Here is a 14,864-nt window from a genome sequence, read left to right as displayed (position 1 = left end):
CTGGCTCCACTCCAACTCCCTCTACCATCCACTTCAAACCAGCAAACGGTCTGAAAAACAACAACAACATAACACAACTTCTTGGTAATGACACCTGCTTATATGATCTTAGGAGAAAGACCAAATCTCCAGTGTTCTACTCATGCTTCCTCAGACCTTCCTTTCTCCTTGAAGACTTCATCCACTTACCTGCTTAATTCCAACTTATGACTCAGGTTTCATCTCAAATGTCACCTTGACAGGGACACTTCCCCTGCTATATCTATATCTACCGAGATATAGATATTTGTATATATCTACTCCAACAGCTGGAAACTCTCATTGCTCCCTGTGCTTTTCTCTTTATAATTCTTCCCCAAATTTCTATGCATACATTTATTATTGTGAGTATTTTATCACCATTACCTCCACTCGCATGAAAATAACCTTCATGTATCTGTTTCAATTACCATCGTATCCCTAGGAACCTTGTCCAGGGCAGCAAGCAGTAGCTGTTTAATAAATATTTCCTGAGTAAGTTAGTAAACTCAACCAGATCACAAGTAGCCTTCGACAGCGGGCTGGACACATACAAACTTACACACAAGCCCCCAGAATGCTCCATCCTGCGTTGGCATTGAGGCATGCACATAAGCCCTTTTGGGCTGGGGTTTCCACATGTAAATGCTTAGCTGAAAGCAAGTCCCAGCCAAGACCTGCAGCAAGCAGGGAAATTAGTATGAAACAGATCAAATTCTATTACTGATCTTTAGGCCTAGTAAAGTTGATTTGCCTTGCTCCCCAGAGAATGATGTGCTTCCAAAAAAATAACAAAAACCAACCAAAAAAAAAAAAAACTTGTTAATCCAACAATATTTATTAATTCATCTGCTCATTCAGAAAATACCACGTGTCCAAGTCCAGCATAACTCAGAAGACAAGCCTGGGCCTCTAATCTGCTCAAAACCAACACAGGCCAACTTCCAGCTGCTGGACCCTGTGGCAATGAAAGGAATTATCCTGGCCTGGTCCAGAGCAGTGCAGCTGTGCCCTAAGCCAGACTCCAAGCTCCGGCCCTCCATACCCAGGAGGAGCACTGCAACCCAGACAAGAGAAGCATTTCCACATAAGCTCCCAGACACCCTGGGTAGAGGGAAGAGGACAACCCTACCTCTACCCACTACCATACTCGATAAGTATTTCCTGAAAAAATTAATAAATCTGGCCAGATCACAAAGGGCCTTCAATAACCAGGTGGACATATGCAAACTTGTACACAGGCCCCAAACACTCTGTCCTGTGTGTTGGTACTGAGCCACGCACAGAATCCCTGGTGAGCTGGGGTTTCCACATGTAACAGAAAACTGTATGAAACTGAGCACACTTTGGTGTCTCTATTTTTCCTATAAGTGCCCTCTGTCACTGCTCCTCCATTACATGCCGCTCATCTACTGGTGTGACCACTTCTCACTCATGTTTGGGAGCGAGGCAGTGACTCTTCAAATTCTCAGTGTGTGGCACAGTAATTACATAATAAATGGTCATGAATGAATGAAGAACCAACTGATCCATGGGCTGTATTCTTTAAACTATGCTTGCTATTCAAAGAATATTTGAGTAAATGAACTAATTAATGAAAATACTCGTTTACAACGCCTTTTAAGCAACAGAACCCCTTTCAAATAAACCATTACAAGGAACTCCCATACATGTAACAGATTTTACCATCAGTTCACTCTGATGGAAGCCACTCCTCCCTCCCTGCCTCACCTTCCAGGACCTCCTCAGACATACTTGCCTTTTACAGCAAAAAGAATGAATGTAGACTCTCATTCTCAGTAATAGCTTACCAAGGAAAAGGAGTTAGACACAAAAGAGTACACATTTTACAATTTCATTTATATAAAATATGAAAACAGAACGAAGCAATCATAGTACAGTGATCAGAACAATGGTTATGTTGGCGGAGAAGGGTAAGTTCTTAAAAGCACAAAGTAGGGTTCTGAGAGCTGGTAACGTTCCACTTCCTGATCCGGATGGTGACTCCGTGGTACGTACGGTGTGTGGAAATCCATCATGCTGTACAGTTAGGACCTCTTCATCTTCCAGTAAGTGTGTTAGACTTTAAAAGCTGGTTCCAAAGAAAGTAATTAAGGAAAAAGTTAAACCTACTGGAGGGTCCTCAAAGGCCAGTTGGAGAACAAATGGCTTAGAAATGCAGTTGGTTCTCTGTCAGTGACCAGCCGAGTAGCTACCACAAGAAGCCCTGGAGACCTCCCAGTTTTTGACAGGAGGATAGGTACTCACGAGGCTTTGATGAGCAGCTGCTCTTTCTCGTGGAGCTCCCGCTTCAGACTTTCTACTTCCACCTTGAGCTCAATATTCTTCCACGCAAAATAAGGAAAGAAAAGAAACAGTGTAAGATACACGACTTGGAGCCCTACATTGAGCAAACCACTTCCAGCACACACTGACTACACAGTGCTTATAACAGTAGATGTTAGACTGGAAACCCTCATTGGCCTCAAGGCACAAGAAAAAGGGAATTATTCAGTACTGGTGATCTCAAAAGAAAGCTCTGGGTTTCTCAAGACTTGGAACAATTATGTAAATGTTCCAAGCTCCTAACAGCCGGAGCATTCAAATATCAAAGCATAAATGTCATACAAGTGAGGCTGATTTAAAAATTGTTTGCCCTCCACCAAGCAAATTTACACTTTGCTTTTACCATTCCAAGGCAATTACTTCTGGTTGTTTACAATCACACATGTGATGGCTGTAGCAGTGGGAACATGTTACAGCTTAAAAAAAATAATAATGGATAAGTAGGAAGCCACATCATGGCCTGTCTTATTCCAGCATAAGATTTCAGGGCACTCATTTATAAAAAAGCCACAACTAAACAGGGAACGCTGTCTCCAAAGGACACTCTGGTGTTCTCCAACCGTCTTTCTCTTAACTCACTGGAACAAAGAGAGTCACACATGGCCCTGGGCTTACAACTCAAGTGAGAATCCAAATACAGAATCTTTGGCAGATGGAATGCAACGTGAGACAGTGGAGCAATAGTGGGCCTCTTAAACTTACCCACAAATGGATCCCAGAAGGAATACTAGGTGGATTCATGCAGTAGAGACGGGGGCCTGGGTGCATGGTTTGGAGAGGACTGCTGTAAATCTAAGGTTTCTCTGAATTCTCTCTCCTATTTAATAATTCATGCTAGTTTTACATTCTACTTATAACATTTATATTATTTTAAATAAAAATCACATCTCCAGTACAATTTACCATCTCAAAGGCCATGCCACCCTCCTTCCTCACAAGCACCCCTGGGAGAGCAAGTACCACAAGTCAAAACCATGGCCCGAGTGGAAAGGCCACGGGCACAGGACCAGAAACTCATGGGTTCAAAGTCCAGGAAGAGACGGCAGTAAGTCAGTACACACTCTTCCATTCACTCCTTCCCTCCACATCTACCAAGCAGCTGTGACGGGCCTAGCACTGAGGACAGTCGAATGAATAGGATAGGCATCGGCCCTGCCTGCATGCTACCGAGGAACACAATCTGGAGGTGTGACACGGTACCCTGTCCTCAGAAGTACAAGTCCAGGAGGCGGGAAAGCGATGTTATTCCTTTAGGACACCCCCAAGAATCAAGGGAAAAGGCCCACACAACACAGGAGATTTGAGAACTCACTACGCCAGCAAATAAGAAAAGCCTTGATTGTTTCCTTACTGTCAAACAAGAAGTAAAGAAGTCTATATGAGGCACAATTTTTTCCAGAAGAAACTGACCTCTGCACAAAGGATACTGAGTGGCAGTAGAAAATGACTTCAAGACTGCCCCGTGAAAGCTGCAGAAATGCCCTAAAACAGAAGATTCCTTTTCCAGCTCTCACAAGGGCAGAGAGCTTCAGGGTTGGAGCTGATACTATATAGTCTAAGAGCTCTGCCTTCCTACAAATCAACTGGCACCTCAACCTACCAAATTTAAAAAGAATAGAACACTAACACGTTCATTAGATTACTTTGCTCAAGGGTAATATCCCAATCATCATGTACCTCTCTATATAGACATAAAATTCCTCTGCATAAGGAATAATATTGGTTAGATCTAGGATCTAAGCGTGGGAGAACATCTTTTCATTGTATACTGTCTGTTTTTTAAAACAACTGAAAGGGGGGGAGTAATTAAATCTGGCCATCTAGTCAGATACTGGAAAAGAATAGCTGAAGCAGTACAGTCCAACGAGACAGGCAGGTCTGGGCTGAAAATCCACCTCATGCAGTGCCTATCCGACATCAAGCAATTACTGATCTTCCTGATTCTCAGTTTCTTCCTGAGCCTCAGTTTTCTCACTGTACTATGAGGACAGTCTCCACTGCAGAGGGCTGTCCTGAGAACCGCAACAAGAGGACAAACATAACAAACACCCAGCACAGTGCCTGACACTGTGGGCCACGGATACACTTTAGCCCAGACATTCAGAGATGGATGACTACTTACATACACACAAAATGCTTTAGACCACTGGTTTTTCTCTGCAATTCTGATTGCACTGCCACACCCTTCCAGAAAAGGAAATATCCTCTTTGTCTTTCTACCCCACACAGAAAAAACTGTGCCTTCAGGAACAAGGGAGCTTTTTAACACTTGAAAAGGATCCGGACAGAACAATCCCTTTTCAAGAAAAGTCCATTTAAGTTCCTCTGCTGAAACTCAAGGAGAGCTCTCTTTCCCGCTTCAAAAGTTTCCACTGGTACAAACTTCAGAGGACAAAAGACGGAATTATTCCCAGGCCAAGGGCTAATCTACCAGAAAAAGCTAAGAAATGGGCACCAAAATATTGTTTGTACTCATGTCTTTTCAAGAAAGCCAAGTTCTTTTTTCAACTTGCAGAACCAAGGTTTGTTTTCCTCCAGGTCAAGACTTCAAATAGGAATAGGCTTTCTTTCTGACAGTTCTAGGCAAGCACAAAAGAATACAGAAGAGTCAAACTACAGAAAAACTGACAAGCTGAACTCTGGGCGGCCAAAGGAAGCCTCTCTAAGACAGTGACAGTAATTGTCCGGCATTGACCGTGTGTGGAGCTTTTCAGCTGTCATTCCATTTTAATCCACACAAATGACCCCAGGACACAGAGATTATCACTCACCGCTGGGGGCAAGCCCAAACAGCTGAAGTGACTTGCCTAAAGTTAGCCGGGTTAGTTGGTTAACAGGATCCATTCCCAAGCCATTCTAATAGTCCATTGCCTGTTTCTAAATAATGAGTAATTATGAACAAGCAATTGAGATAAAGGCAGTGAAACAGAATTCTGATGTTAGAAAGAGGCTAAAAAACATCCTTAAAATTAATCATGTGCCTCTTTGCTTAATACGAGGGTCGCCCTAATATCTTTATACTCATCATAATCAACCCAAATTAAATGAGAGCAGCTCCACCTATTCATGCTAACTCTGAAAACAAATATCAATCAAGTATCTGCCTGGAATGACTATGAGAAAAGAAAAGGAACAGCAGAGTGAAGTGGGCCACTCACAGTTTTATAAATGTGTTCAGTGGGGCCATCAAATTCCTGCTGCATTCTTTCTTCAAGGAAATAGATGCGGAGCTTTAGGTTAAAGTTTTCTTTCTTCAACTCAGTGATTTGCTGAAAAATAAGCACAGAAGGGTTACCTACATTAAACAAGAGACATAAGTGCTAACAAATAGCACCTACATTAATCCCCACAGCTTCCAAGGCTACCAAATGAATTCGAATGTTGAATACTAGAGCTTACCTTTGCTACAATTATACCCCCCAGAAGAATTAAGTGGTTCCCACCAGCCAAATTTAAGATAATGAATAATGACAGGAGTGAATGATGCTTGACTAAAGAAAGAATTCATGACTCCACACTGATGACACAGGAAGGGAAAAGGAGGAAGAGAGGAATTCCTTCTTTACATAAGAAATCCAGTTAATCAATATAGAAAAATAATAGAACAGAACATCATCATTATACAACCTCTATAGTAATAACCGATTAACGTAAGAAACATCAACACTAAACACATTACACGAAAATCACTGTAGAATAGTATATTCAGTCTCAATATATCCTCCCACAGAGGACTTACTGATTACAAAAAAAAAAGTACCATTACAATTTAGAAATCTTGAAAATAGTCCAGGATGATAGTTACCTTTCAGGAGAAAGAGTAGGTGGCATTTGGGAGGAGCCAGGGAGGAGACTTCTGGGATGTTAACAATGTCCCATTTCTTGTCAGTGGCGATAGTTATAGAAGCATTTTCTTGGTTGTTTTTTTTTTTTTTTTTTTTGATAATTCATTGAACTGTTTGCATTTGTGTGTGTTCTTGTAGGTATGCTATACCTCAAAAAGTATAGCAGTCCAAAAAGTATATGAAGTCCAATACTCCATGGTTAATTTAAATTATTAAAAGTCAACTAATCTATGGTTAAGTTATGGTACTGCTACTTGGTGATATATTATAGAACCAATAAAAAGAGAGAATATTTTGTATACTCAGCACATTTTCTCAAAATATGTGGTTAAATAGAAATACTACGATATAGACCAGTGGTGGCGAGCCTACGGCTCATGGGCATGCCTCAGCGATTGTGACCACTGAATACTCTGAAAGGCTCGCCATCACTGATGTACACTATTATATCATTTAAATAAAAAATGGGGGAGAGAAGGTGTAAATGGAGAACATAAAAGTGTTGATCAAAGGGTATAAAATTTTGGTTAGACAGAAGGAGTCAGTTTTGGTGATCTTGCACAAAACTGTGACTCAAAAAATAATTCATTGTATACTTCCAAAATGGGGGTAAGCTTGAATGCATGCTTATTGGCTTGATATAATGATACACATTGTGAAATATACTATATACTTTTTTATCTTTGAATTGTTTGTTTGTTTCTTTGTTGAGACAGGGTTTTGCTATGTAGTTCAGGCTGGTTTTTAACTCACTTTATAGCCCAGGTTGGCCTCAAACTCGCAGCAATCCTCTTGCCTCAGCCTCTCAAGTGCTGGGATTACAGGCATACATCACCATGCCTGGTCTTACCTTTTGAATTTTATATCACATAAATTTCTTAATAAAAAAGTTAAAAGAATTTAATAATAGACAAGTGCAACCTTTTTTTAAGACTGTCTGAACTGTCAGAAGTGCTGATGATGTTTTACTAAATCCAGTGTGTCTGCCCACACTACAAACCATGCGTCTGTTGTTCCCTTCTTATTCATGAAGTCCCTACCCAAGCTCACTTCTCAAAGTTAATGCAGAATGGCCTGGGGCTTTAGAGACAATATTAAGGTCAATCTTAATTTTTTCATGCTGCAACCCTAGACACGCTACCTCTCTGAGCCTCAGTTTCCTCATCTCTAACATAAGGACAATAAAATCAATCTCACGGGTTTTTGTGAGACAGAAATAAATGCATTTGACTATATCAAAATGTAAGATTCTTTATTGTCAAGGGAGTGATTTGTAATATGTAAAGCCATGTCCCAAGACATTATAGATATTCTGAGTAGAGGAACAGAAAATATAAAAGAGAACCAAATAGAAATTTTAAAACTGAAAAATACAATACTAAAAAACAAATTGAGTGGATAGTCTCAAAAACTTAAACTTATAGAGAAATCAACAAGTTATTCAATACAAAACAAAGGAAAAGAAAATTTGAAAAAATTAACATAGCTTCTCAGACAATACCCCAAAGTTCAACCTTCATTAAAGTTCCTGAAAAAAATAGAAGACAAATAGGAGAGTTTTACAGAAGAAATGTCTGAAGAAATAATAATTTAAAATGTTCTAATTTTGGAAAAAGGCATATAACATACAAAAGAAGCTTACCAAATACCAAACAGGATAATCAAAGGAGACTCAAAAGCAGCCTGAGAAAAATGACACATTACACGTGGAGAAAGGAACAATGATTCAAATGACAGCAGACTTCTCATCAAAATCATAGAGGCCACAGGCAGTGGAACAACATTTTTTTTTTTTTTGGAACAACATTTTTAAAGGGCTAAAAAAAAAAAAAAACTGTTATGCCAGAATTTTATATCAACTAAAATTATCCTTGAGGAATAAAGATAAAGACATTTTATAATGCAAAAAAAATTGATTCATCAGCAACAGATCTGCTATAAAAAGAAATTAGCTGAGCATGGTGGCACACGCCTGTAATCTTAGCACTTGGGGCTGAGGCAGGAGGATCACCACAAATTCAGGGGCTACACAGTGAGTTCAAATCCAGCCTGAACTATATAGCAAGACCTTGTCTCAAATAATAATAATAATTTAATTTAATTTAAAATAAAAAGCAATGATAAAGGAAGTTCTTCTGACTGAACAGAAATAAACAAAAAGAATCATGGAGCTTCAGAAATGGAAGAAAGACAACAATAAATGATAAATATCCAGGCAGCTATCCAGAGAAGCAATTCAAATGAAAAGTCCAAAATTCTTTAAAATGTTTATGACAGTTGAAAACAAAACTACAATGTAGTCTAGTGGGATAATACATACTGGAGGTGGGCAGTAGCAACAATTTTCCTTATGGTGAAATGAAAAGTTAAGTGTGTATATATATGCATACTTATATTTATACTTTGTAATCTCTAAAGCAATCACTAAAACTTTTAATAGTTTTTAGATAAATGATACAAAGAGATATATCAAAAACTTACCAGAGAAATTTAAATGAAGTGCTAAAATAATCTGAAAGAGGTTTGAACAGAGAAACAGAAGAAGGAAAAACAGAAAACAAGTAAGAAAATGGTAAGTCTAAATCACAATATATTGGTATGTTAAGTGTAAATGGAATAAACATTCCACTTTAAATATAGAGAATATGAGAACAGATTTAAAGAAAAAATTACATGCTATACAGAAGAAATTTACTTTAAATATCAGAACAGAAGTGGTTAAAATTAGAAGAATTTTTAAAATGTACCATGTAAGCACTATTAAAAGAAAGCTAGCATGGCTATTAATATCAGAAACTGTAGACTTCAGAACAAAGAAAATTATTCAAAGATAAAGAAATGTATTAATTATAATTAAAAAAAACAACTCTAATGTGTACATGCCTAACATTATACATACCTTCAAATTCATAAAGTAAAAGCCAACAGAAAAAGAAAAATGGGCAAATCTCCAATTACAGTTAGAAACATCAGTACTCTTCTTTCATTAATCCATAGAAGTAGAGCAAAAATCAGTAATATAGAACAACTGAACAATAGTACTATGAACTAATAGGATCTAATTTACATTTATGAAACACTACCCAATAAGTACAGCGAACATGAAACATTTCCCAAGATATCCTGGATCATGAAACAAACCTTAACAAATCTGGAAGAAATGAAACCAAACTATGTTTTCTGACCATAATATAATAAAACTAAAAATCAGTAACAAAACTGAAAAATCCCCAAACACTTAGACATTAAACAACACATTTCTAAACAATCCACGGATCAAACAGAAAGCCTCAAGAGAAATTAGAAGACATTTTGAATTAAACAAAAATGAAAACACAATACATCATAATTTATAGGATGCAATTAAATCAGTGCTTGGGCGAAATGTATGCTATCAAATATTTTAGAAACAAAGGTCTAAAATCAACAATTTAGTCTTTCTCAAAAGAAGAGCAAAATAAATGCCAAATAAGGAGAACAAGGATATAATAAACATCAGAGCAAAAATCAGGTAAATAGAAAACAGAAAAAAAATTCTAAAAGTTGGTTATTTCAAATGATCAATAAACTGATATTAAAAAACTCTAGCAAGGCTACCAAAGAAAAAAGAAGATACACACACACATTACAAATATCAAGAATAAAAGAGGGCTGGAGGTATAGCTCAATGGAATGAAAAAGGGTCTACTAATACAGATCCCATGATAATTTAAAAAAACATAGGAATAATGCATGTAACTCTATGTACATAAATTATATACCTTAAAGTTTTCAATTCCTTGAAAGCCTCTGATTATTGAAACTTACGAAAAAAAAGATAACTGAATAGTCATATAATAATTTTTAAAACTGACTTTGTGGTTAAAAGGCTTATATAAAAGGAAATTCCAGATGGAGATGATTTCAGTAGCAATTCTTACTGAATCTTTAAAGGAAAAATAACATCAATTCTACCCAATCTCTTCCAGAAAACAGAAGATAAAGGATCTTTTCACTTCATTTTATGAAACAAACCCTACTCTGACACCAAAACCAGACAAAAGCCATTACCAGAAACCTACAGGCCAAATCCTTCATGAACATAAACACAAAAATCTTCAACTAAATTTTACCAAATAAACAGGTTAACCACTCATGCATAACGGTTATCCTAGCAATATAAAACTAATTCACAATTTGAAAGTCAATTCACATAATTCATTATATAAACAGCCTAAAGCATTTAAAAAGATATGACCATATCAACAGGTGTAGAGAAAGCATTTCACAAAACACAGAAGCCAATCATAAAAAAAAAAACTCACTCAAACCATAAATTAAAGGAACCTACTAAGCACATCAACAAAAAATGTGGAATATCTACAGAAAACATATTTAATTAAAGGTGAAAAAGTGATCACTACTTCCCTAGCATCAGGAATAAGAAAAGGATATCTACTCACAATTCCTACCTAACACTGTAAGTCCTAGACAATAAAATAAGGAAAGGAAAAATAAAAAACATTCAGATTAAAAAGGAAGAAACAAAACACGATGAATCTACAAAATAAACTCCAAGTACACATAAGCGAATTTGGCAAGGTCAACATACAAATATCTATCATATTTTAATATATTAGCAATGAACAATCAAAAGCTGAATTGTTTTTAAATTGCCATTTATAATAGCTCCAAAAAGTGAATTACTTAAGTATAAATCTAATAAAACCCATAATATATGCTCCACAAATTAATGGATTGGACAACTCAATTTAATAAATTTAATGAAATTTATCTATAGATTTGACACAATTCCAATCAAAATCCCAGCAGGGTTCTTTGTAAATACAGACATACTGATCGTAAAATTTATTTTGAACAACAAAAAAAAATTAGGTGACTCAGAACAACTTTATAAAAGAAGTATGAAATGAATAGAATAGAAAATATTGAAATAGGCCCATGGAAATATGGTCAAAATGATTGTTGTCACAGATGTAAAGACAAGTCAGTGAAGGAAGAGTTATCTTTATTTTCAACAAATAGTGTTGGAATAATTGAACATCCTTTTATAAAAATTAATCTTGACCTAAACTTCACAAATTAAATATTCATTCAAATTAGATCACAGATCTACATGTAAAATATAAAATTTAAATATAAATACATAGCTATAAATACTTAATATTTAAATATAAACAAAATAATTTAAATTTAAAATAAATTTAAATGTAAATATTAAATATTTAAATACATACTTAAATATAAAATGCATAATTTTTTAAAGATATAAGAGAAAACTGTTGGAATGGAGAGTAAGACAAAAAGTTCTTTAGACACAACACCGAAGGCACGATCCTTAACAGAAAAAAAATCAATGAACTGGCTTCATTAAAATGTGAAACTTGGTCTGAAAAATAACCAGTTAAGAGAAAGAAAAGACAAGCTACACAGTGAGAGAAAACATTTGTAAATCACATATCTAAAATAGGAATTGTATCTAGAATACGAATAACTCTCAAAATGTAACTGTAAGGAAACAACCAAAACAAATCAATTTTTCTGGGGAAAAAAGGCAAGATTTGAACAAAAACTTCAGAGAAGATACACAAATGGCAAAGATTTTCATGAAGTACAAATTAAAACTACAATATTTTAAAACTGACAATCCCAAATATTGATAAGAATGTGGAACAAATGGAATTCTCATGCGCTCTGCTCATGGAAATGTAAGATGGCACAACCACACCACATAATAGTTCGGCAGTTTCTTACCAAAAACCTACACTTACCAGATGACTCAGCAATTTCATTTCCACATATTTCTCCTGAAAAAACTAAAACCTATGTCCACACAAAAACCTCTATACACGTATTCACTGCAGATTTATTATCAACCACCAAAAGGTAGAATGAATCCACATGTCCTTCAAAGGGTGAATGAATAAACAGTCTTGAGCCATAACATGGAACAGCACCCAGCAACTCTGATAGATAAAACAACATGAATGAATTCCAAAAGCATTCTGCTGCAAGAAGGAAGCCAGCCTCAAAAGATTAACATACGGTATGATTCCGTTTATACAACATTCTGGGAAAAGCAAAATTATAGGGATGAAGAAAACAGAACATCACTTGCCAGAGGTTTCGGGCAAATACAGGGTTTAACCACAAAGAGGCAAAAAAAAAAAAACTAAGAGAATTTTTTGGTATTACAGAACTGTTCTGTATTCTGACTGTGGTGATGGTTACATAAGCCTAGAACTGTGCATAGGTGCTAAAAAACTATAACCGCATGTATCTTTATTATGATAGTAGTTACAAGAGAAGAGATGTGCTAATACTCTCCAACCCTTAAAACTAGTGAGTTTTATTTTATGTAAATTACATCTCAATAAGGTTGATTTACGAGCCAGGCTTGGGGGCACACCCCTGTAATCCCAGCAGTCGGGAGGCTGAGGCAGGAGGACCATTGTGAGTTCAAGGCCAGCCTGGGCTACAAAGTGAGTTCAAGACCAGCCTGAACTGCATGGTAAGACCCTGTCTCAAAAAGACAGAAAAAAAAAAAAAATCAGTAAGGTTGATTTAAAAGATAACTAAAATGAAATACAGCAAAATGAGAATAGCTTCATTGGGATACTAGTACATTTCTACATATATGTACTTATCAGATGTTTCACTGGCATTTTAAAAAATAACTTTAGCAGCATGTAATATTCTTTTTAATAAACATAGTTTTAGGACTGGATAAAAGAAAATGATAAGCATATTCTACATTTGATATATCTTCAAATTGCCTCTGGCTCTCTTGTTAATACTTACATTTCAATTTTGTTGCTAACAAGGACAGCACCAGAAACAACTGGTAGGTTCATTAAAGCCTCCTTTTAAATGTTTTAAGGAAACGGCACATAAAACATTCATTCAAACAAAAAAGTCTATCCCACCAGATGCTTCCTATAAAGAGAAACTTCATTCTATTAGTCAGCTACTAATAAAATATTTATGGGGGCTGCTTTGCGTGCCCACATTGTACACAATGCTAAAACTCTTAACAACACTTGAAAGAATATTTCTCCTATTCATAGGTAAAGAAGCTTAAAAATTACTAGAATGGCAAATATGCCTTCAGAAGGTCATGCAAACACCAGAAAGGCCCAAATGAATAACAAGAAATTCAAGCACATCCTTTCAGTGGTGGCCAGTCATTTCTCTGCTTAATATCACTTCCCTCAAAGTTCTCTCTGGCTGGGCTGGAGACCCTTGTCAACGTTTCCTTTACTTTCCTTGTCACGGAAATGATCATTCGACACTGTACCAATGGTTACTGCTTCTCTTCCTACCCCTGCCACTCCTGCCCCATAAGAGATGAGGAATCGTATCCATCTTGTATATTCTAGTTGGTACATGAGGCAGTTACTAAACAGCCAATGGCTAGATGGAGGGATGGGACAGACACATGTATGATGCAATGAGACTCCATAAACTCTAGAGTCAGGCAAATCTGCCCATGCCAATCTCTAGCTTAAACTCTCCATTAATTTTTCCCCATCATTCTTGGATCAAACAGAGCGGTATGTGATCTGGCTCCTACCTGCCTCTCCAGCCTCATAACGTAACATCTTCCCTGTTTAGTGTCCTAGCCTCAAGAGTCTCTTTCTAGACCTCAAATAAGCTAAGCCCTCCTCTCCCTGCAAAGCCCACCCAGCAGCACTTGCCAGGTGGCTTGGTCTCATCCCTTCTATCTTGGCTCCAACACACTAACAACCTAACACACTAACAACCTAATTTCAAGTGGTCCCCATCTCCACCATCCCACCAAGTCATCTAACACACTGATCCTATTTTCTGGCTGGAACTATTCACAATCTGTATGTATCTTATTTATCTGCCTGTTTCTTATTTCATATTATGTTTGATACATGAATATAATCTATTTCTGCAGGCAAGGACTTAATCTTTCATGAGTATTTCCTTGAAGGTTTGGCACAGTATTGAGGCACATTAGGTGCTCAACCAACACCTGTTAAATGAATAAATAAATTAAGGAATTAACATATCTACAGTCCCTTACCAGCTACACAACCTTAGTCAAGTTCACTGTCTGTTGGTCTCAATTCATTTAGCTATAAAAAATTGATTATAATAATACCTACCTGAGCCATTGTAAGGATTCAAGGAAATTAATCAGAATGTTTAGTATGGTGCCTGGCGTAGCACAAGAATTTAAACCATATTAATGTTTCGCTCATGTGTTCTTTTCTCTTTAAAAGAAACAAGTTCAAAAAAAAAATTTTAAATTGGATCGGAAAGACTGAACACAGCTTACCACACAATGGAAATAAACACCTTAAAATATAAAACCCACCAAATATGACATAGAAACTGAATGCTCAAAAATAAGCTAATGCAAGGGCTGTGCTTGCCACAGCCTTTGGAACCTAAGAGTTATTGTGGAGCTGCAGCCATGTGAAATGCAACTACCCCAACATGATTATGGGGTAGGATTTTCTGAAGCCGGAGAAAGGAAGGATTTTAGGGGCATTTCTAGCCAGTCGTTCTGGCTTCTTCCTACTACTCCCACTGTCCAGCAAAAGCCTTACCTAGTGTTATGACTTGTATCTAGATATCCCTGCAAATCCTCACACAGTCATAGAAAGGGAGTTTGGAAGATGG

At 36.8% G+C, this 14,864-nt stretch overlaps 1 protein-coding gene across 10 annotated transcripts in view; it reads right to left on the bottom strand.

Moving 5' to 3' along the window:
• The window catches only part of Cdk5rap2 (CDK5 regulatory subunit associated protein 2), a 194,707-nt gene that overhangs the window by 159,219 nt on the left and 20,624 nt on the right, over positions 1–14,864 (bottom strand). For 9 of the 10 annotated variants that reach the window (XM_013513198.1, XM_013513196.1, XM_013513197.1 and 6 more), the window contains exons 4-5: positions 5,523–5,633; positions 2,287–2,363 (exon numbers count right to left, since the gene is read on the bottom strand). In XM_013513198.1, the coding sequence (XP_013368652.1) occupies positions 2,287–2,363; positions 5,523–5,633 (188 nt within the window). Of the gene's footprint in view, positions 1–2,286; positions 2,364–5,522; positions 5,634–11,980; positions 12,223–14,864 lie in introns of those variants that run through there. The other variant, XM_013513199.1, reaches the window with a different exon arrangement.

The sequence above is a fragment of the Chinchilla lanigera genome, unplaced genomic scaffold (genome assembly GCF_000276665.1).
Source record: "Chinchilla lanigera isolate Chin_1 unplaced genomic scaffold, ChiLan1.0 scaffold00018, whole genome shotgun sequence".
In the NCBI taxonomy this organism is placed as follows: Eukaryota; Metazoa; Chordata; class Mammalia; order Rodentia; family Chinchillidae; genus Chinchilla; species Chinchilla lanigera.
The sequence above is the reverse complement of the archived record's forward strand: the minus strand, read 5'-3'. Positions and strand labels throughout refer to the sequence as shown.